The 24,697-nt window shown below is 39.9% G+C and overlaps 1 protein-coding gene across 1 annotated transcript in view; it reads left to right on the forward strand.

The window, feature by feature from the left end:
• Positions 1–24,697, forward strand: part of MARCHF6 (membrane associated ring-CH-type finger 6) — a gene marked incomplete at both ends in the record, with an annotated part of 47,391 nt that overhangs the window by 5,390 nt on the left and 17,304 nt on the right. The window contains 8 exons of the mRNA XM_079533732.1: positions 816–889; positions 14,274–14,417; positions 17,399–17,471; positions 18,636–18,804; positions 19,908–20,100; positions 20,401–20,462; positions 22,827–22,859; positions 23,743–23,794. Of these exons, the coding sequence (XP_079389858.1) occupies positions 816–889; positions 14,274–14,417; positions 17,399–17,471; positions 18,636–18,804; positions 19,908–20,100; positions 20,401–20,462; positions 22,827–22,859; positions 23,743–23,794 (800 nt within the window). The remainder of the gene's footprint in view (positions 1–815; positions 890–14,273; positions 14,418–17,398; positions 17,472–18,635; positions 18,805–19,907; positions 20,101–20,400; positions 20,463–22,826; positions 22,860–23,742; positions 23,795–24,697) is intronic.

Here is a 24,697-nt window from a genome sequence, read left to right on the forward strand (position 1 = left end):
GTTACATGTGAAAAGGAAGTACTCACAAATACGTTTGTTTGAGAGTACAGTTCTCTTCACACATCTGCCTTATGAGAACAAGAAGCAGAAAAATCAGTATAGGTTCTTTTTTTCTGCCTTCTTTTAATAGTGAATGAAGAAGAGTACCTAACCTGATGCTAAGAATAAAACAAACAAACCATACCAAGATATTTTGAGGTGATGTTCAGTCGGGGAAGTCCTAAAAATGAAAACTGTAATTCTAGTCTAGGATGCACTCTCCTTTTGATTTTATTTTAATTGTCATTCTCTCACAGATAGGATGGTTTTTAAATCTTGAAATATTTTTAAGGACTGGTGCTCCCAGTCAATATCCACATGAGGGTGTGTGCTTTCAGTCGTTACCATTTTCAGTAACATACATATTTGATGATGTACTTCTGTGTAAGCGATGTCACTGAGGATGTATCATAGAATCACAGAATTGCTCAGGTTGGAAAAGACCTTCAAGATCAGCAAGTCCAACCACAACCTAACCATGCCTCCCTAACTCTTAACAACCCTCTGCTAAATCATGTCCCTGAGCACTACATCCAGGGATGGTGACTCAACCACCTCCCGGGGGAACTCAGCTTTCTTTTTTTTTTTTTTTTTTTTTTTTTCCACTTTTTGAAACTTTGTGGCCTAAGTAGACTTAATAAACAGGTTAGTTTGTCCTCCATGATATTATGAAGGTTTTGCTTTGTTTGAAATAGATAATTGATTTGCTTTTTGTAATGGAGAAGAACGGGGAAAGATATAATAGCATGTCTAAATGTGATCACTTTTTGTTTCAGCTTAGTTCAGTGGCTTAAACACAGCAGAAAAGAATACTGTGAATTATGTAAGCACAGATTTGCTTTCACACCAAGTAAGTATGTTTTGCTGCTCCTGTTTTTTTCAGAACTTCATTTCTTTTTATCGTAGTGTTTGTCAAGTGCTTGCTTTTCCATTCAGCATGCTAGGTCCACACTTGTTTTTTAATTTCTGAATTCTTGCTTGAATTAGTTCTGTATTATCACAGATCATGTGTATTGCTTAAATGATAGATAATGTGGTGCTTTCATAACCTTACGTGAGCAGTAACAGAAGTATCTTTCATACCTGTTCCAACTTCCTTAGTCCTATGCTATTACTGTCAACATTGGTGCATATGGCTTTTTTTTTATTTTTATTCACTGGCTGTTTGGATGTCCGAATGTTAAGGTGAAATTTGAATTTGAAACACAGTTTTCAGTGACCTTTGAACTGTCTACCTGTGGCACTACCGTATGACTTCTGGCAGCTACAGTTCAAAGAGTTGTGACAGTAATGCAAACAATAATTTTTCCACTTGCATTTCAGTCAAGATACAGTAGCTACCAGATATTACTCTGCCTGTTATGTTAGATTCATTTCAGTAAGTTGTTATGAAAATGGCTGTATCTTTATATAGTTATTGATTACATTTTGGCTAACAGTAGTAGCAATAAGTGAAGCCCTTTGGCTTGGTGGCAGGCTAGGTTTGTTATTTAGTATTACCACATTACTGAGTGTTGAACAGGTAACACGTGTTGTGTGTTTTTGTCATTAAACTTATTTATACTGGTTTACTTTGTACAGGTGGTAAACTTTGCTCTTCATAGTGCAGGTCATAGAATCACAGAATGGCTTGAGTCAAAGGCGATCTTAAGTATCATCTAGTTCCAACTCTCCTGCCAAGGGCAGGGTTGCCGGCCACTAGAACAACAGACATGTGCTGGTGTATTTGATTTGGGTTTAGTATTTTACGTATTTGGTACAATCAAAACCAAAGCTCCCTTTCAGCTTGTCCTTGTTAGAAGGACTGAGCTTTCATACTGTCTTCTTCCCCATCTTTCTTAACTAGCTGTGTATTGGTTCAGAGGACTGAGACTGAAGATCCATATGTGTCAGTGTGTGCATTTTCCTTTCCAAAGATTCTGTGATTCACCTGCCCCAATATGTATTGAATCTCAGAATTTTATGTTTCTATCAACAATTAATTTGGCACATTAGGCAATTGTTGAGATTATCAGTATCAAAGTGTACAATACTATGTCTGACCTCTGTGAGGAGAACAGCATATTTTGCTTCCATCTCAGCTATCTCTCATGCTTTCAGATTATTCATTTTCAGTAATGCAGAGGCCCTATGTAAGAAGTGTAAAAGAGATAAGACATTCTAATTTTGTATGAGGGGGAGAAAAGACAAAAGCCTGTTGTTTGCATTAAGATTTAGAAGAAAAGTGATGAGAAGGTTCAGATGCTTGGTTTTTAATATATATGCTAATGTTCATACTAGAAAATGTCTTTACTGCCGCAATCAATACAGGTGTTCCTGCAGAAGTTTTCTCTTTGGCTGACTTATCTGTTACCAGCACAGCTTGTGATGTAGTTGCAGATTAGGGACACATGAGAAAATGTGATTGAATTGCTGTGGTGTAGCAAATTAGTATTTGTTACAGGAGCCTTGAAACTGGCAACTGGGGATCCTCTTTAGCAAAGATTTACTTAGCCTTCTCTGTCATGAGCTGGCTGCTCTGCACACTTAGCACTATCAATTGATAACATTTTCTTCCTACATTGCACAAATGTATATATATATATACATTTATATATGTATATATATATATACATATAAATGTGTATATATATATATATTCTTTTTTTTTTTTTTCCTACCAGGCTGCATACATTGGTAGCACATGTCAGTTAGCTAGCACCAATTTCTTCAGTTCTCTTTACCCAGCATGTCTTGTTTTATCACGTCCTTCAATTTCCTTCACACCTGAAATTCATGCAATTATGCTTTTCTTAGTTTCTCTTATCCCTCTGTATTTGAAAAATAATTTGTATGTGCAGTGTGGAAACTGGATCTGCATGTGGGAGCTGGGAAGGTCATGCATGCTAGAGAGAAAATGGCAGTGCGGGGACAGAATTGGTGGGATTGATGTATGTGCCAGTCATCCATAATAAGGTTAGTTCTAGCCTATAACTGTGCCAGGTGTAAAGCTCTTAGCAGTTTATTCACTGTGGCATGTGGTGGAATAAACACGTTTATATAGCCGGTATCTGTGCTTCAGCTGGTAGGCACTGAGTTGAGAAAATTTCACTGTGTTGTAATACCAGCGATTACTCTTTTAGGTTACCTTGATTTGCTTATTGAGGCTGTTGCTGTCATTCTGGAAAAAATGTTCCTTTGCCAGTGTAATGGAGTGTACAGAGTATTCGTGAAATATTCCTAGTGCTATTCTTTAATGGCCTTTTAGTATATAAAGGAAAGAAGGAAACAGACTCTTTAGGAGTGTCTGTGGTGACAGAACAATTGGAAATGCTTTCAAGCTCAGAGAGGACCGATTTAGGTTAGATGTAAAGAGAAAAAAAATCTTCTACAGTGTGGGTGCTGAGGCACTGGAACAGGTTGCCAGGTGCTGAGGCACTGGAACAGGTTGCCCAGTGCTGTGGTTGATGCACCACTGCTGGAGACTTTCAAGGTGAGGCTGGATCAGACTCTGGGCCACCTGATCTAGCTGCGGTGTCCCTGTTCATTGCAGGGCAGTTGGATTAGGTGGCCTTCACAGGTCCCTTCCAACTCTAAGGATTCTGTGATTCTAGTGCATATGTTCTGAAGTCCTTCACTGTCTCTAAATTTGGTAACATCTTGTATTTCAACATCTGAACTACGTACTGGTTTAGTTACTGGGTATAAGGAAGGAAGCAGAGAGTAGGAGGTTCAGCCTGTGTCTTGGAAGAAATATGAAGGAACTGATTTTTCTTCTGAAAAGGATGGTTCTCTAAAGTGTTCGACCATGTAGGCAAATTACCTGATGATACATTCATGTTCTTAAGTAGCGTACGCAAGAATGTTGCCTAGTAATTGCATGTGGTTTGTAGTTCTACTTAGTTTGTTAAGGTCCAAACTTCTGGATCTTTGACTTTATACAAAATGATCTGTAAGATGTTGTCCTGTAATTACACTGAAGTGAGTAACTCATTTTCTTGGGCTCATTACTTACAGTAAGATTTAACTGAAGGATAAAATGGGATAATTCTTATCTGGTTACTTGGACAAACTTTAACACTATGGCCAGTGTCTTCAACCTATCCATAGTGTCTAGTTTGAAGAAATATAAACTTCTAATATGCAAAATGCTACATGGTGCAGAATTTGAGGTGTCTGCTGCCAGCTCCAGGGGAGCTGAGATGCACAAGAATGTTAATTTCATATGCTTTGTTGGAGCTATGGTTTGCATAAGGAGGGATGACATTTTTCTCATTTTGAATTGGTAATCTGTAACAAAGTCCGTATCACTCAAGATTGTAGAATATTCCTTTCTTCTGCAAATTAGGTAGACTTTCATGATCAGTGCACAAGGTTGATTAAAGTGATGTATGAGTGACTTGCAAGTGTAATGATATCTAGGAAATCTCTGCATAAGAGAGCTGATTAAATGTGGAGGTTCTGTGAAGTTGGCTAAATGGCAGTTTTGTCTATGCAAAGTAAGGTGGTTTGGTTTGTTCCGTACTGGACATACATCTGTTTAGGTCATGGGCAGTAAATGGGCTGACTCAGTTGGGAAAAGTGAGCTGTGAAATATTATACAGTTGCATTATGACAGCTCTGGGGAAAAATGAAACTATTAAAACATTTGATCCTTCATAATAGTATAGGGTTGTTTTGTTTATGTTTTTTGGGAGGGAAGGGATGAGTATATGTCTGAAGGGTGTTGCTTTTCTTTGTGCGGTTCTGGTTCTCTCAGTAAGTGTAGTAAGATGGTGCACTGTAGGAAGAGACTTGCAGGTTTGGGTGGTGGGGTTTCTTAATACTTGTATATACCTCTGTTGCTGGGATACTGCTCTGATTGGAGCTTCTTTCTGTACTGCCCATGTCATGGCTATTAACTCTTACATTTCCTTACAAGGAGAATAGCACTTGCAGGATAGTTTTCATTTGGATTAACTTTGGTATTCGGAAAAAAAAATGGCAAGGAAAGGTTGAGTTGAAGGTGTTCATTTGTTCTACTTGTCGGGAAGTTTAGTGGTTATTATTTAGGGTCAGCAGGTTGTCTCCATTGTGTTTGTCAAAGCACAAATATGTAGTGTTTGTGCTAAATAACCTCTGAGGAGATGGGAATGCTAAGAATGCTTCCTGTAATAAGCCTGAGGGTATCACTGTGGTAGGATGAAGTACTGGGAATTCTTTCCTACTTTTCTGTCAGCTGAGATGTATTGACAAACTGTTCCCCCAAAAATTGGGTAAGGATGTGGGCCTTCTTCAACAAATGGCTACATAAATAAGGAATAATAAGTAACTGAGCACACTTAGGTTTGTGGACTGTTCGTTGTACCTTTCCATTTGATGGCTCAAAGGGGCAGAGAAGTCAAAATGAACTAGATAAAAGCTTAATGTATTACGAAATGTGGCAAAATCAAGAAAAACATCAGTTCTCTCAGCACCCGCCTACCCAGCTCCTGGCATCACCAGAAATTAAGATTTGGGGGATGTAGCTCAACTCATCCTGAGCAGTAGCTATATTGTGTGCTTGTTTGAATAGTCCGCTGTCATCGTGGAGCCATTGGAAAAATTAGTATGTAAAATTACCTTCCTGTGTTAGGATGGGCATTCTTCTTACAGATCCCTCTGTTCACACAATTTCATGAAAAATGCATCCTCTGTAGTTCCAAAGCGTTGATCAAAAATACCTTTTTTGAAGATCAGTAAAAATAATCCTCAAGCTGTCTGCTGAGTTGTGTTTTGTCTGAGTGATACAGTGAGAAATACACTGTAGGTAGATGTTCTTTTAGCACACTTAACCTAAGTGTACTTATTTCCTCATTAAGTTATCAGGGACGTTCATTCAGTGTGAGATGAGATTGTTAGTAAGGCTTGAATGAGTACTGTCTGTGGTTCTACCCAACTGCGTACTAAATCTGATTCTGTAATAAGAAAATCGGCAATTAGTAGACGATGTCAAAATGTGTTTGAGGTGCTCTTCAGCTGCTTCTCTCGCAGTTATGCTCCCCTTCTGTTACACTTTTATTTTAGTCCTTTCTTAATGAATTTCGTTTGTTTGCCGAGTACTTTGAAACCTAAAACCAGTTTAGCTGACAGTTACATTTTGCTGTTACTTTGTGTCACATACAATCCACTTATTGTGGAAGTGCACCAAACTCTCTGCATTCCTTTGCGTATTGATGCTGCTCCTCTGTGCTCCTGTGTTCTCCTTACAATACAGATACTTAGGGAAGAGTCCCTGGAGAGGAAAGAAGTGGTCTGTTCTCACATAGAGGCTTTCTGAGTAAAAGCATGAACACACCTGAAGAGAGCAGGGTTGTTGTTTAGAGAAAAGGTGAATGCAGGTGAATGGCATGAAGCAGTGTTTTTCAGACTTGCAGACAAAAGGTTTGTATAAGAGGGTGGAAAAAACTTTCTCTAATATTTCTTAAAAAGAAAAACGTAGGTCACTTATGTGGCTGAAAGTACATGAGGTTTTCAAAAAAAAGTCCAGGTTAAATGTGTGATATCTTCAAGTTCACCTGTTCTCAGTGTAACTGCTAACCACCCTGGCAGCAATATCTTCATGCTAAACTGTAGTTTATCTTCTTCATTCACATCTGGTATCGATGCTGGACACTGTGACTTCTAGGCATCCATATAAGTGTGCAGAAGCTACTTGTATGTAATGACATAGTTAGAAGTAGCTGTTTCCAATTGCTTAATGTGCCATGATGTCATGGTTTTATGATTTTTGGTCATCAGTATTCCACACCATAACATCATGTAATGCACTGGGGGTGGGGTTTGATATCTGCCGAATGTTCGTCCGACGGAGAAGAACTGCATTTCCCCAGGAGGCTTTGCGGTCAGCAAGGGGATATAACTCCATGCAAGGTCACCTGATCCTTCTTCTTCGCCTGCGCTTCGCTGTCTGCGCTTCGCTATCTGCGCTTCGCTGCCTGCGCTTCGCCATCTGCACTTTGCCGTCTGTACTTCAGTCACTCAACTGGACTGCACTTCTCACCCCAGCATTGTGGTGAGGTCTATACAATTCAAACAGATTCTCTCTCTCTCTCTCATTGTATTTTACTAATACTATATTTAGTAAAATCATTTGTTCCACCTCAGATTAGTGCTGTTGTTTTCAAGTATTTTGGGGTCCCCTGCTTCCCCTTTCCCAGAGGCGCGGATCCGCAGATCCCTCCGCCCTGCTGGTCACGGAACTGGGCCGGACCAGCCCATAAACCGTTGACATTTTTGGTGGAGAATGCGGGCAACAGTTGCTTTCTAGCTGTTTAGACTCTCTGCTCTCGGAGAGTTCCGTTGGGAAAGCTTATCTGTTTTACCACTACTCTCTGAAAACGTGACCTTGAGAACTCCAGGCGGACTGCCAGTATCGTAGGATATTTGTAAACTCTGAGCTTTACTATCTTGCCTCTGTAAAAAAAAGAAAAAAAAAAAAAAAAAAATGCTTTCTGTAGTGAAACTGACTCTTAAAGGGCTGCACGCTGCTGCCTCTTCTTTCCTAATGCTCAAAACATACTGGGCATTAATTAAGCTGGCCACCTTGCTCTATGGAGCAATCGGCATATACAATCAATTGAAAACATGGGTGGAAATATGGACCTGGCACGTTCGTACAATGTGGCTTACAATTCCGGAGACAGCTGTCAATTTTACAGGACTGGGATTTTTTAAGGTTTCCAGTCTCACCTTTCAGCCTGTAATGCAGTTTTTGAATGAACACCTAGTCGCATTACTAATCTCCCTGAATGTATTGCTCATCATTTCGCTCAGTATTAGTATTTATTATATTTTGAGCATGTCCTCCCCAAAACCAGAGAATACTGAGTGGCAGGGAGTGTGGAGAGGTCTGGGAAAGACTTTAGACAGATGGAAATCTTCAGTCTCATGGAACTTTACTCCAGAACACCTGAAAGACCCCGAGAGTCTAAACAGCTATTTAAGGCAGGAATGTTGCGGCTTGGGCAGTTCTGAGGAGGCACATATGATTTGGGGCCTGGCTAATGCTTATCGGGCCTTATTCAATACTATCCTGGAGAGAGAGAGAGCTTCTGAAATTGAAAGGGAGAGTCTCAGGGAAAAAGTTCAAAATGAGCGAGAGAGTCTCCTGCTCCAGAGGAAAAACCTCCGATCTGAGAGAGATGCCCTCCGAATTGAGAGAGACTCCCTGCAATCCAAGCTCGACAATCTTCAATCTCAACAACACGCCCTCCAATCTGAGCTAGATACTGTCATAATCGAACGAAACAAGCTCCAAGCTGAACTGGAGGATGAGAGCATTGGAACTGACCAACCTGATCAACCACAGGAGGCACCACAATCGATGTCAGTTGCCCCTGTAAGAGGACGGAAAACAAAGCGAATCTCGACTCAGTTAGAAGAGAAAAAAGAGGAGGAAAGAGGTCCAGAGGAGTGGCTCCGAGGGCCAAGAGAAGCACCTCTGAGTCCAGGGGAGGGGCCCTCAGTAAGACCACGGTCACCAACACCTACAAGGGCAAGAAGTCCTGGAAGAGCAAGAGGTGAGCAAGATATTGTTACCTTTGTTGATCGATCTCTGAAAATGAATGAAATTCGAAGTCTGAGAAAAGACTTCTCACGCCACCCAAATGAGCCTATTGCTACTTGGTTACTTCGATGCTGGGACAATGGGGCCAACAGTGTGTGGCTAGATAGTAGAGAAGCTCGCCAACTGGGTGGCATTGCTAGGGACTCAGCCATTGACAGAGGTATTAGTACATGCCAGAACCAGGCCTTCACCCTCTGGAAGCGGATGTTGTTAGCTGTAAAAGAAAGATACCCCTTCAAAGACGATCTGATGCCTGAGAAGAAGAAATGGGCTGATATGGAAGAAGGCATCCGTTATTTGAGAGAATGTGCTGTGGTGGAAACACTACATAGCCCCGATTTCATTCCTGATGAGCCAGACCAAGAGCATGATCCCGAGAGAGCCAGGTGTACACCAAACATGTGGCGTACATTCACAAAGACTGCACCAGAAAGGTACGCCAGTACATTTGCAGCTATGTATGGCAGAGGGGAAAGAAGACCCCTTATAAATGAGTTGCTTAATAAACTTCAAGACTTTGAGTTACATTTAAGCCCTCTACGAGCTTGTGTTTCAGCCATTGAAAAAGTAGCTGAAAAGCTGGACAGAATGGAGAACAAACAAGAAGATATAATAGGTAAACTATCAATCGTGCCTGATGCCGATGAATACATGGTGGTAACAGATACATCCAATGAGGAACAGAATTCCCAAAACAGCCTACTTGAGGGGCTAATCAACTTGATTTCCTCCCAGTCAGTGTCATCCAACGTCTCAGCTATCAAAAGAAGACGTCCTCCTGCTCGAACAAGTGACAACAGTAAGACCACGTCACGTTTTGCCTTGTGGCATTACCTACGCAACCATGGAGAAGATATGAAGAAGTGGCATAAGCAACCTACTCCAGCACTTCAAGCACGGGTAAAAGAATTACAAGACAAATCAACCACCAAGGTGAACTTCTCCAGAAAGGTGATTGCTCCAGTTGCTGCAGACAACGGAGGTAACAAATAGAGGGGCCCTGCCCCCAGCCAGGGGGGGGAAAGGGATAATAGAGTTTATTGGACTGTGTGGATTAGATGGCCTGGCACATCAGAATCACTAAAATATAGGGCCCTGGTGGATACTGGTGCACAGTGCACTCTAATGCCCTCGAGTCACCAAGGGACAGAATCAATTTATATTCATGGGGTGACAGGAGGTTCCCAAGAACTGACTATGTTGGAGGCCGAAATCAGCCTCACTGGTAGAGACTGGCAAAAGCACCCTATTGTGACTGGCCCAGAGGCTCCATGTATACTTGGTATTGATTACCTCAGAAGGGGATATTTTAAGGATCCCAAAGGGTATCAATGGGCCTTTGGAATAGCTGCTGTAGACACAGGTGTTAAGCAGTTATCTGTTTTGCCTGGCCTATCAGAAGATCCATCTGTTGTGGGGTTGCTACAAGTGGAAGAGCAACAGGTACCGATAGCTACAAAAACGGTGCACAGACGGCAGTATCGCACCAACAGGGATTCCTTGCTCCCCATTCAGAAGTTAATTCATCAGTTAGAGAATCAGGGAGTGATCAGCAAAACTCACTCGCCTTTTAACAGCCCCATATGGCCAGTGCGTAAAGCCAGTGGAGAATGGAGGCTGACGGTGGACTACCGTGGCCTGAATGAAGTTACACCCTCATTGAGTGCTGCTGTGCCAGATATGTTAGAACTCCAATACGAACTGGAGTCAAAAGCAGCTAAGTGGTATGCCACCATTGACATTGCTAACGCCTTTTTCTCCATTCCTTTGGCCAAAGAATGTAGGCCACAGTTTGCTTTCACATGGAGGGGCATTCAGTATACCTGGAACCGTTTGCCCCAGGGGTGGAAACATAGTCCAACCATTTGCCATGGGTTGATCCAAGCTGCACTGGAACAGGGAGGTGCTCCTGAGCACTTACAGTACATTGATGACATCATTGTGTGGGGCAACACAGCAAAGGAAGTTTTTGAGAAAGGAGAGCAAATAATCCAGATCCTTCTCCGTGCTGGTTTTGCTATTAAGCGAAGCAAAGTGAAAGGACCTGCCCAGGAGATTCAGTTCCTAGGCATAAAGTGGCAAGATGGCCGTCGTCACATCCCGACAGATGTGATCAACAAAATCACTGCCATGTCTCCCCCCACTAATAAGAAAGAGACACAATCGTTTCTGGGTGTAGTGGGTTTTTGGAGAATGCATGTTCCAAACTACAGCCTCATTGTAAGCCCACTTTATCAGGTGACACGGAAGAAGAATGATTTTGTGTGGGGTCCTGAGCAGCAGCAGGCTTTTGAGCAGATTAAACAAGAGATAGCCCGTGCTGTGGCCCTGGGGCCAGTACGGATGGAACAGGATGTGAAGAACATCCTCTACACTGCTGCTGGAGAGAAAGGCCCCACTTGGAGTTTGTGGCAAAGAGCCTTAGGAGAGACCCGAGGCCGACCCTTGGGATTCTGGAGTCGAGCCTACAGGGGGTCGGAGGAGGGCTACACTCCAACTGAAAAGGAGATCTTAGCTGCGTATGAAGGGGTTCGGGCTGCTTCCGAAGTAGTCGGTACTGAAACACAGCTCCTTCTGGCACCTCGACTGCCAGTGCTGAACTGGATGTTCAAGGGAAAGGTTCCTTCCACCCATCATGCTACTGATGCCACTTGGAGTAAGTGGGTTGCACTGATTACACAACGAGCACGGATGGGGAACCTCAGCCGTCCAGGAATCCTAGAAGTCATCATGGACTGGCCTGAAGGTAAAAAGTTTGGAACACCACCAGCAGAAGATGTATCTCGTGCTAAAGAAGCCCCACCATACAATGAATTACCAGAGAATGAAAAGAAATATGCCCTGTTCACAGATGGATCGTGTCGTATTGTGGGAAAGCATCGCAGATGGAAATCTGCTGTGTGGAGCCCCACACGACAAGTTGCAGAGGCCACCGAAGGGAAAGGAGAATCAAGCCAATTTGCAGAGGTAAAGGCTGTCCAACTGGCCTTAGATGTCGCTGAACGGGAGAGGTGGCCAATGCTCTATCTCTACACTGATTCATGGATGGTAGCAAATGCCTTATGGGGGTGGTTACAGCAGTGGGAGCAAAATAATTGGCAAAGAAAGGGCAAGCCTATTTGGGCTGCTGACCTATGGAAAGATATTGCTACCCGAACAAAAAATATGGTTATAAAGGTGCGTCATGTAGATGCTCATGTGCCCAAGAGTAGAGCTACAGAAGATCGGCGAAATAACCATCAGGTAGACCAAGCTGCCAGAATTGAGGTGGCTCAAATAGACCTGGACTGGCAGAACAAGGGTGAGTTATTTTTAGCTCGGTGGGCCCATGAGACCTCAGGTCATCAAGGGAGAGACGCAACATACAAATGGGCCAGAGACCGAGGGGTGGACTTAACTATGGATGCCATTGTACAAATCATTCATGACTGTGATACATGCGCCACAATTAAACAAGCTAAGAGGATGAAACCTCTCTGGGAGGAAGGGCGATGGCAAAAGTACAAATATGGGGAGGCATGGCAGGTTGATTATATCACTTTGCCACGATCTCGCAATGGTAAGCATTATGTGCTCACCATGGTGGAGGCAACAACCGGGTGGCTCGAAACATATGCAGTACCCCATGCTACCGCCCGAAACACCATATTAGGTCTGGAGAGGCAAATCCTGTGGCGACATGGCACCCCGGAAAGAATTGAGTCAGATAATGGGACTCATTTTAAAAATTCACTTGTGGATACTTGGGCCAGAGAACATGGCATCGAGTGGATTTATCATATCCCCTATCATGCACCAGCCTCTGGTAAGATCGAACGCTACAACGGGTTGTTAAAAACCATGTTGAAAGCAATGGGTGGCGGAACATTTAAACACTGGGAGAAGCATTTGGCAGAAGCCACCTGGCTGGTTAACACCAGAGGATCAATCAGTCGAGATGGTCCTACCCAATCCAGCTCCGTACATATTGTAGAGGGAGATAAGGTCCCTGTAGTACATGTAAAGAACATGTTAGGAAAAGCAGTTTGGGTTTTTCCTGCTTCTGGGAAGGGCAAACCTCTTCGCGGAACTGTCTTTGCCCAGGGACCTGGGTCCACCTGGTGGGTGATGCAGAAAAACGGGGATGTTCAGTGTGTACCACAAGGGAATTTGATGTTGGGGGAGTGCAGTCTGTAATCCCATGTGTTAAGCATGATGTAGTGATGTAGAATAAGGGGTGGAATGTCATGGTTTTATGATTTTTGGTCATCAGTATTCCACACCATAACATCATGTAATGCACTGGGGGTGGGGTTTGATATCTGCCGAATGTTCGTCCGACGGAGAAGAACTGCATTTCCCCAGGAGGCTTTGCGGTCAGCAAGGGGATATAACTCCATGCAAGGTCACCTGATCCTTCTTCTTCGCTGTCTGCGCTTCGCTGTCTGCGCTTCGCTATCTGCGCTTCGCTGCCTGCGCTTCGCCATCTGCACTTTGCCGTCTGTACTTCAGTCACTCAACTGGACTGCACTTCTCACCCCAGCATTGTGGTGAGGTCTATACAATTCAAACAGATTCTCTCTCTCTCTCTCATTGTATTTTACTAATACTATATTTAGTAAAATCATTTGTTCCACCTCAGATTAGTGCTGTTGTTTTCAAGTATTTTGGGGTCCCCTGCTTCCCCTTTCCCAGAGGCGCGGATCCGCAGATCCCTCCGCCCTGCTGGTCACGGAACTGGGCCGGACCAGCCCATAAACCGTTGACACATGAAGACTTTAAGTAATCAGTGCCTGTAATCTGAAAGATACAGTTCCATATCTGAGTAGCATTTGGGGAAGGATAAGTTAGAGATATCAGTGGTGCTGTGAAAGAAATGGGGACGCGCTCAAAGGTTAATGAACTGTGGTGCGGCTCTTTTATCTACTGACTCAGGTAATAAAAGTGAATGCACATTAAAAAAACCTTGACATTATTTTTCTTGACTTCTGAACGTAGTGAGATTTATGTAGTATATGTGTGTTCAGTTAAAAAGCTGAAGAAAATTTACTTTTATGAGAATTGCCACATGTTCCTTAATAGGTGCGACTGTAGTAGAAATTGATATCCCTTGAAAAGGAAAGTTTATCTATGTGAATTTCAACACTTGTAGATACTTCATTAGTTGCCTTCAGCTTATGCTGTTTTACTGTGCTTTTTCTTTGCTGAATTTTGTCCTGTTGGATAGCAAGTGTAGGCTGAACTATTTAGTACAAACTGAGAGAATGCAGAACTGGTGATTTATCTTGTTCCATGTGCTCTTCCCTTGAACTAGATTTGTAAGTAACAGGGATCTTTCCAGGTGATGTTGAGTGGGAGAGCTGCTGAATTTAAAACCTGCTTTTTCTTGTAGGCTTCGGCTTATTTTGACTTTACAGTGAATGTAGTGAAGCTATTAAGAAAACAACATCTTTTAGTCAAAAACTAGCACAGAGAGTATTGATTTTCCTATTAAACTCAATGCATAACGTAACAAGTGTGTCATGCCATTTTTTGTTTTTTATTTGGAGTAATCTGTTGGAAACCTACAGAATATGCTTATTCTCATTGTAAGATTTTTCTCAAATACAAACGTTTTGTAGCTGTCAGATCTTCTACGTAACTGCTTGTTTAAAGGCCCAGCTGATTAATAAGTGCCTTTTCTACACAGTTTATTCCCCAGATATGCCTTCACGGCTTCCAATCCAAGACATCTTTGCTGGACTGGTTACGAGTATCGGCACAGCCATACGGTACTGGTTTCATTATACACTTGTGGCCTTCGCGTGGTTGGGAGTAGTACCTCTTACTGCATGTGAGTACAAATTTACTGTACTGTAATATTTGCACACACAAGAAAATTTGCTGCTTGGTTCAGAAAAGCTTTGGGTGGGTATTGTTGGGTTACTTCAAACAAACAAACAAACAAAAACTGTCATTTGACTTATTTCACTCAGAAATTGGCTCTTGAGCCAGTACTGCAATGCATCGAAGTGTTGAGACAGGAGAAAATGCATAAGAGCTTTTAAACTTCTTACTGCAGTAAAATGCCAATGTTTAATTGTCATCTTGAAAATCTGCATGGAAGTTTTAATTTGATACTAGTTGTTAATATTTGGCTAGAAGAATTGTAATTTTGTTTTTTAACTGTCCAAAAATAAGTGCACATTTTTTGTTAGTATGAAAATTGAAATTACTTTGAAGTCATGCATAAACTGGACAGTAAAGCTGCTTTTGAAACAACTTTTAAAGGTGTCTATAGGTAGTTAAGAATTAGGCAGAAAATAGAGCACACATTGAAATTGGTGCAGCTTCTAGTTTGAAATTCACTTTCAAATACGAACAGAGAACTATTGAGGTTTCAACAAAAAAAAGGGAAGATGTAAAAAGAAGGGATGAGGAATACAGTGTTCAGTGAGGAGAGTGATTGGAAGAGCATCTTTACAAATGGTAGAATACTCTTTGAAAAGAAGAGCAGGAAGCCAGTGAACAAACCTCCCTTGACAGTTTCTCAATATGTTCTATGCTTTCAAGTGTGTCTGATTCTGGCTTAGTTGGAGAGTAGCACAGTACCAGCATCACGTATCAAAGAGTGATCCTATTCCTGTAGCTTGTCCTTTCTGTGCAAGAAAAGAGCATTTCTGTACGCAGTAAACGCGATGACAAATCACTCTAGACTAAAACTAGAAAAAGTTAAAATTCTTCAGGTGTCTGATTTTAGCATAGCCTTTGCTCTGACCTTTGTTAGCTATCTGTGTTACAGGGTTTTGAACTGCAAACTTCTGCATATGGGAAATGTTAGTAATTTTAAATTTTACAGCAGTGTGAAAGAAGAATGTTCTGTATGAGTCCTCTGCTTATTGGGATGAATTGCAGCCAGCCAGAAGTTTTCAAAACATCTTGTATCATTCTTTCATTCTGGTAGTCTTTTTCTCACTTTTTCATTTTGTCTTGTAGATTTTTCTTTTATTTTCTATCATATTTTTCTTATTTCTTCCCCCTTACAAATTTTCATTTTGAGGAACTTAATTTCTTCTGAAAACTATTTTTATTCCTGGGGTTTTTGACAAATCTTGATTTCTACCTTTGATTTTCAAAGTGTAGATATCACACACTTCTCTTATTAAAACTTTCTATGGACAGCAAATAAATATTCAGTAGATTAATAGAAGCACTTAACTGTCTGAAAAGCTGATGAAGCTCTTTTATTTTGTCTTAGTTCTTTGTTTATGTCACATTAGAAATGGTGTGACCCTCCTTGTAGATTCCTTAGGAGTTAGTGTGCTGTGAAGGGTATTTGCATAGGATAACCAATGTGATAGAGACATTCAGTCTAAAAACCTTGAAAAATCCATTTATTTTCCTTTTGTAAGTCTTGCCATCTGATATTAAGTGCTTCTTTGATTTCCCCCCCGTTCTCTCATATGGCTCACATAACTGTGTGTGGCTGGCTTCACAAATAAGTGCTTTTCTCCTTATTTTATACCTGGAAGAAAAATGTCTGCAAAGTTATTTGTGCAGCATATCCCAGATGAGGTACTTGCTTGAACAAAGAATTAAATGTTCATCTTACAGATTGTGATGCTAATCATGCAGTTATCTTATCCATGAGCAAGCATGTGGTGGGGAATAAATTGTTCATGCCTTTTTGGTAATTTCACTTTTTTTCTGGCCTTCCTATCTGAGATGGGTGGGTACAAGGAATTTCTCTTACCCTCAGCCTAATCCCAGGGGGCTGGTAAAGCTGTTGCTGTTCTCCTGGCATGCAGCTTATTTGGATGGAAAAAGCTAATTATATGACACATTGTGATCTCTTCAGAGAAGTGGAATTAATTGAGCCAATTTAATCCAAAGTGGCTTTATTCTCTGTGATAATTGGATTTAGCCTCTTAGTTCCCAGGGCAAAATTCCCAAAGTGCTTCTGCAGTACATGGGTAAGAGAGACATGAACACTGAGTCAAGTGGGTGTGTGTGGTAAGGCAGTGGGAAGTGCCATAGTGTGAGATGGGTTATCTAAAGAGCTTCCTTTGTCTCTAGTTTAAGAAATCACATTCCAGCATTGCAAGTGAGTTTATGTTTCTGGAGTGATTCAATCACCACTTCAAAAATTATATTGGTGAAGAGAGCAGTTCTGTATATATTTCATGTAGTCACACGGTGGTTGAAATTGTAGATACTTGGATCTGTGTGAGTAAGGTATGAATGGAATTGGGTATCCTGGTGAGCACCAGGAAAAAAAAGAAAAGGGAAGGATCAAAGAGAATATTTGTTGATTGCCAGAGAGCATTCTATTATTCTATATGTGATTTCATTCAAAAGAAGAGGGAAAACAAACAGACCTAACCATAAAGGGTCAAGAAAGTGAACAGAACAGGACTGGAATTATAAGTTGTATAAGTTATATAAGGAAGACAAGAGAACTCTGAAATCCATGAATTTTACCTAAGACTAAAAAGGGATAAAATCTTGAGTGGCAACTGTGCATGAAAAGCAAATTTAAAATCAGTTCCTTAGCACCAGACAAGAATTATCCAAGAGGTATGACAAGGATTTAATGGCTGGTGTCCTTTGTCTAAAGTGTTGCACCCAACATCTGTTCCAGACTTCCTGACTACAGATCTTAGTGCTTGTATCTGAAGAGTGAAGTCTGTAAGGAAAAAGTAGTTTGGGATCAGTTTCCTTATGGATTAAATTGTGATTAAATAATTTAGAAAGTCAAGGGAAAAGATAATAACTCCAAATGAGATGATAACCAAAACCAACTTTATACCATGCTTGTGGTTTTTTTTTCTGCAGGTCGTATCTACAAGTGCTTGTTTACTGGCTCTGTGAGCTCACTACTGACACTGCCATTAGATATTCTATCAACGTAAGTACTTAACCAGACTGATACAAAGACATTTTCTAGGAAGATAATCATGAAAATGGTTCCTTAATGTCCCTTTTTTCACCTTTTTTTTGCATCCATTACAGTCTACAGAACCTATACTTAGGGAGAAAAATAAAGGACTCGTGTTTGAAAGTACAGCTTCACAATGCTTTGACATGTATTTCTTTGACAGAGTTGATTTCAGTAGCATCTGGTGTCACCTTTTCACTTTAGATTTCTGCTGCCTGTGGTCTTTGCTGTACTGTGCAAGCACAAGTGTTTGTATAGCTCCATAGAGAGCCAGACTGCTGCTTCACAGGGCATGGCAAAGTACTCTGATAGCATATTTCTTCCTTATTTTAAAAGGCTTAGCGTGGTTAGTCAGTTTCCTGAGCAAGTTTGGTATGGTCAAGGAGATGTACAAGGTTGAAAGAAAGTGAGAGGGAACACCTGGAATAGGAGTGAGGATTGCTTAACTCAATTTAAGTATTTCTTGCCTTATATGAAACCCTAGATTCAGCTGCCTATCTGAACGTTTTGCTCCTGCTTTACAGTTTTATGTGAGTTGATACTTCAGGTTTTCTAAGGTAGAGTGGAAGAAAGAATATCTGGGGTACAAGACTGCCTGAAAAGTTGAATCAAAGACAGACACAGCAGTTCCGTTTGTTTGGTTAGGGTAGCTCTCAGATAAAGCTTTTTGGTGGATAAACAGATCGTTTACTGTAGTAAATCCAGATTTTCTCTACAAGAAGCAACTTTGATATAGCAATTTTGTTTACCTATTAGCTAAGCTTTTCCTGAATGTTCTTTTTCCTGAACTATTCTTGAAGCTTTTTTTCATCTTGTTTCTACAGGAATATTTCTACTTAAACAGTGGTAATTTCAAAAGTCAAAACAGAGGGACATATAAAGTTTACCAAATTAGAATTTATCTTGGCACTTAGAACTGCTTGTACACAGGTACTTAGAGAAACTGCCTTTCAGCAGAGTTTTAAAAATAAATCGTACAGTTTCTTCACCTAGGCACACAAGTAAATTCAGCTTTTCACACAAATGTGGATTTTTTGTTGATTTGAACGGGGAAGATTTGTTTGAGGTATTTAACAAGTTTAGTCTTAATAAGCAGTATACATTTTTAATTAATGTTTGTTTTCTCTTTAACAGGGAGAACTTGTTGGCAGACTGTTTGCAGGGTTGTTTTGTGGTGACATGCACTCTGTGTGCATTTATCAGCCTTGTTTGGTTACGTGAGCAGATCGTCCACGGAGGAGCACCGCAGTGGTTGGAACAAAATCAGCAGCAACCACTCAATGGTGTTGGTCAACAAAATGAGGTAAAACTTAACTGCTCAATAGCTCCTAATAAATATAGAAAAGTGTTTATGTGAATGAATATGTTATCGAACCCAACAGTAATTTCATCTGATTGTGGTGTATATTTGTACATTTACTGAGGTTGAACATGTGCTTCTGTATAAATACGTTTTTGCCTTTTTTTTTTTTTGGTAGTTCATGAGGTATCAGTTCACTGTTCTATAGGCAGTTGGAAGCTTTCTGAAACCTCTGAAGTTAGAGATTCTCTGATCTCTCACTTGACCCCAATTTACTCATTTGCTTTTTGTTCTTTGAGGAGACTTTTATGTAGGATAAGAGATGATACAAGCAGTACATGCATGGGGGGAATATTTGATTAAAGTTATATATCTTTTTAATGTATCAGCTTTTTAAAAAGGGAGATACAAATCCTTAGTTTGATTTATTTAAGTTGTCCTTGAATTATCTTTTTAATTTACTGGCAGTTTTCATAAGCTCAGGAGAGTTCTTCTCTATTAAGCACTGGTGAAACCACATTTGGAGTGCTGTGTACTGGACTCTCCAGTACAATAGGGGAGTGGACATACTGGAGGGTCAACAGAAGATTAAACAAAGAGCCAACAGAAATGATTAAAGAACCGGAGAGGCTAAGAGTGGCTAACTGTTCTGTTTGGGCAAGGTGTGCCTTGTTAGTGTGTGTAAATGCATGGTTGGTAGGTATGAAAGAAAGATGCAGTGGCTTCTCAGTATTATTTAGTGGCAGGACAAAAAGCAACAGCTGCAAGTAGAAGTACAGGCAATTTCATTTGGACCTTTTTTTAAAAAAGAGAGAGATGGTGGAGTTACCTGAACACCATCGGGAAACAGCACTGTGCACCTTGCTGTAGCTGACCCTGCTTTGAGTAGATAAGATGATTAGGTGATTTCTAGAGGCCTCTTCCAACATAAGCTAGTTTGTTTAGAACACTGAATGTTTGTCTTTGTCTTCTAAGAGATTTATTGTTACCATTTAATGATTACCTAAATTAAGAAAAAAAAAATTGTTTAGTTTTTCCATGAATACAGGATAAAGTACAAAGACAGTATAAGCAGTTTAACTGAATGTTACATGCTATTTCTGCAGGCTCAGGCTGTTGCAAATGGAGCTGTTGAAAACGCTGTGCTTGATCAGCCTGCTAACCCAGCTGCTGACGATGCAGTTGTAGGTGAGAACCCTGAAATACAAGAAGAGCAGGTAGATGAAGAGGAGGAGGATAACGAAGATGAAGAAGATGCTGTAGTAGAAGATGCAGCAGATGCAAACAATGGAGCACAAGGTAACAGGTGACTCAAAACAGTAATGTTCTAAATTTTCTAACATAAATGAAACTGTTGAAAATAGAACTCTCACAATTCAAGGAAGCTATCTGTATAAGTTTCCACTTCAATTTATCTTCTTGCTTTTTCAAATTTCATGCATTTCTCTTGAGTGCTAATGCTCACTGGAAAGCTGGCAGCATTGATGAGTTGAATGTTATGCACCTTAGCTGTTTTATTCATTGAAGACAGTGTGTGGAGTAGTTACATCTGTTTTTGGGTGAATCTGGCAGCTGTAAGAATGGCCTTTGTTTCCTCAGATGACATGAACTGGAATGCTTTGGAATGGGATCGAGCAGCAGAAGAGCTTACTTGGGAGCGAGTAAGTAGGAATAATTTTCTTGAGTTATTTCTCTCTGGTTTGTACTTAATGATATGCAGTATTGCTGCAACAAAATCTGTCTGGGATATATTTGAGCACTGTTGTTCGGTGTGAAAACTTCAGTAAGAGGCTTTACTGACCTAAAATTAAGTCAGTGGGTTAAAGACGATATTATTATTACTACTACTCCTTAAGCATCAGAAAGTTACTCCTTTGATTTGCAGTGCAGTAACAGCTTAAGATCTTTTAGCAGAGACCTTTCATAATCTTCAGCTGATTGGTCAGTTTTAGAAATGAATTGCAGCTTATATTGAGGATGCTATACCATGTTAACAGCATATAGGTGGTATATAGTTGAGTACTTCACTTTTGTAATCCTGAAAGTACCAATCAAACTAAAGAAAAGAGGAAAACGGAAGTTTTTATTACATACTTTATTTACATATTTGTAAAAGATAAATGCATTTAATAAAAAATGGAGCAAGTTAATGTAATGTTGTTTTTGTTTTGTTTATGGGTCACAGCTTCCATAATTAGACATGTGATGTATGCTATGATTATTTTGTTTACCATCACCACTAGTGTCCAAGGCAGGCAGCTGTAAATCTGGCTATTCTGTTTCTAGGTTATGAGACAGTTGTTGCCTTGAACAAAGTCTAGAAATCCTCTTTTCGTTAAAGGGATTGTTGTAATTTAAACTCAACAGGCAGTTCAGCACCACGCAGCTGCTTCCTCACTCTCTTCTGTTGAGATGAGAGAATTGAAAATGTAAAAGTGCAAGAACTCATAGTTTGAGATAAGGACAGTTCACTAGGTAAAAGTAAAAGCTCCAAACACACAAGCAAGGCATGACAAGGAATTAATTTGCTATTTCCCATTGATAAGCAGGTGTTCAGCCACTTTGAGGGAAGCACAGCTCACTACTTGTAATGCTTTAGTGGGAAGATAAATGCCATCACTCTCAGTGTTCTCCCTCCTTCATCCTTTTTTGCTCCAGCCTTTACTGCTGAGCACGGTGCCATTGGATATGGGATTTCCCTTTAGTCACTTGGGGTCAGCTGTTCTGGCTGTGTCCTCTCCCAGTTTCTTGTGCATGCCCAGCTTCCTTGCTGGCATGGCAGTATGAGAAGCAGAAAAGTCTTTGTCTCTGTCTAAGCACGGCTCAGCAACAATTGAGAACATCGGTTTGTTATCACAATTTTCATTTTAAAAAAAAAATAAAAAAATCCAAAGCACAGCAAAGTATGAACCTCTACAAGGAAAATTAACTACTCCAGACAAAACCAAGACAGAGACAGGTCATGATCTTTTTATGTAGCTAATGGAAAGTTCTTAGCTTTGAAAAAAAAAAACAAAACCTGTTTATGAAAAAGAATATAGGTACACTCAGATTTCTCAACTCTTATATTGTATATGCCAAGAGGGGAGTCTTTTTATTTTATGTTCTAGGACATATTGTTGAACTAGTGAAAAATACTCTGGATGGCTCTCTATGAATGTAGAAATCAATATTAGCAAATTCTTACAATATTTTCTGAGCCTATGAGCTGGTATAGGCAATACTCTCATTACTGTTTAGCAGGGTAGGTTTTCCTGCTGTTTTATCTTGTGCAAATAATCTTCAAACCTTCTAAGTTTTCAAAAATACATTTGCATCTTGGTTTACTTTGTAAAATATGTTCAGTTTTAATATCTTGAAACTTAGCACAACACCCTGAACAAATTAGTATCAAAACTGCCATTTTTCAGCAGCAGTATTATGAGTCAGGACTAAAACAGCAGACAATCCTTGAAGTGTGGAGACAAGGGAGGTTTTGGAATAGGTATTGTATTTTTGGCAGATCTGTGGATGCTTCCTGTAGCAGCTGTAAGCAGTGATGGAGGATTTGTTTCCTGTAAACCAGTTTTGTTCTAAACTTAGTAGCACAGAATATGGCAGCATTATCTAGTTACTAATTGCTTTTATGCCCCGAGGGTAGGATGATATTGTTGCAGTTCTTTAAATGAAACATAAAGTAATACCTTGCAATTAGGGAGACAAAATTTGCATTTATTTTTTTTAATGCTGTGTTGTTTAAACAGTTTTAAACAGTAGTTCAAACACTAAAATCTCTCGTAAACATAAAATCTTCATTGATTAAATTCTTCATAGTGTTGGTAAGAAGTAGCCTATAAATTAATCCATTACATTATCAATACGTTTTTATTAAGATAATTCTACATGTATGTCACTGCTTTTCATCAACTGCAGTTATACACAGTATTGAATGAGAACCTAGTTACTACCATTATTGTCAAGAATTTGTCTGAATAAATATATTGTATTTCTCTGAGTGAATAAAACCAATTTTCTTATATCTGCAGATGCTTGGGCTTGATGGATCTCTGGTTTTTTTAGTAAGTACAATCCTGCATTTCAGAAACTCACATAATAGACTTGTCTTTGAGAAAACTGGCCTTGTATTAGTTCTGTTTGAAGTCTGTAATTTCATTTGGTGTACATTTATAGATATAAATTATATAGATTTTCATACAATATAATGACCAAGGAAACCATTTTATTAGGAGTTCCACAGAGTAGGGTGCTCTGTGTGGCATCAGCGGTGTTTCTTGGCTTTGAGTTCTTTTGCTATATGTTATTTTTATTGATATCAATAGGAAGTCTTTTTTAAGATCTTAACAATAGTCAGTCTGCCTATTGCAGGGCTTATCTTTTAAATTAATTCCAAAGTTTCTCTGGTTTAAGAAAATTTAGCAATGACCTTCTTAAAAGTTGGCTTTTTTGGGCTTTTCTGTGAAAAGACTCGTGGTAATTATCTCCCCTGAAAAATTGGTCTGTGTAATGCATGTCGTGCAGTAGGCTTTGTTACTGTTTGTTTGAAAGATTCTCCCCACTGCCCATCCTCTCTAATTGTTGGGGATGCCTGGCTTTGGCTTGAGGGTGAGGACAGGGACAGTGAAGAGTCAGTGGCAACAAAACTTTGACCCATCTTAGCTACATTTATCAACGGCCAGATCTCCTATTTTAAAAATGGAAGCCCTTTATATTTTAAAGGGAAAGCTCTGTCATGCTGTTTTTGAGCAGTATTATTTCTGCTTTATCTCCTGTCTGAAAGAAACAGATTTCTTAAATATGAATGTATTTATTAGATAGTGTAGTGAATAAATGTCTCATGTTCAAAGCATAAGGTCTTATATTTCAATGTTGTGTCTCATATTTAGTGACATTTATGTACTGTTCTCTTGTCTTCTTCCCTTCTTCCCCCCGTTCTCCTTGCAGGAACATGTCTTTTGGGTGGTATCTTTAAATACATTGTTCATACTTGTGTTTGGTAAGTGTCATTTGCTCTCACAGTAAAAAAATAATTCTTTGTAAAATGATAATGCAGCTTAATTTTAAGGCTGTTGGCTCAAAATATGAGCCAACACAGTTGAGACTTTTAAAAAGGGAACCACAAATGAACTAGAAATATGAATAATAAAACTGTAGTGCTTCTAGCTTTGTCAGTTTCAGTTTAAGTGAATAATTTTAAAAATAGGAAATCTAGCAAAAGCTTAATGATGTCAGTCAGCCCTTAGGAAATAGTATTTTTGGAATACTGCTGAAGGAGGAAACTTTTCGAGTTTTATTTGTGAGCAATTGCAGCACTTGCAGAAATGAGTCTGGGTACTCTTATAGTTCTGCTTAGGTACAGTCAATTGCTTCCTCCATCAAGAATTCAGTTTTGGAGATCAAAATTAGGAGAGAGTGGAATGGAAACGAGAATGTAGCTGAATGTGTAAAGCTGTCAGAAGGACTTCCATTCTCTGTACAAAACAACTACTGAACAATTTTCCTTACTTCACGCTGCTGAATTAGTCTGACTTGTGTTTTGAAAATGGTAAATTCCGGTCCTTGGTGCATTTTACATTGCTTTCCATGCGCCATTTTAGAGATAAGGAAGCTGAATTGCAACTTAAAAGTCTTGCAACATTCTTTGAGCTCCAGATAGAAATATTTCTATGTTCTGATTGCCTGTGTAGTTAGAGCTGGGAAAATCTCTGGCATAAACTTGTCAGTCATGACTAAAAAAAAACCCAAAGTGCAGGCATGTAGTTTAAAATCATATGAAGCCTAAAAGAGAAGATTCAAGTGCCTTGCTTCTTTTAGGTAGCAGTGAGCTCCCCCTTAAGAGTTCCTGGAATTTTTATTTTTTATACTTTCTGCTTCAAGTTTAGCCTGTACTTGCATTTTC

The sequence above is a fragment of the Tetrao urogallus genome (genome assembly GCF_951394365.1).
Source record: "Tetrao urogallus genome assembly, chromosome: 3".
Lineage (NCBI taxonomy): Eukaryota > Metazoa > Chordata > Aves > Galliformes > Phasianidae > Tetrao > Tetrao urogallus.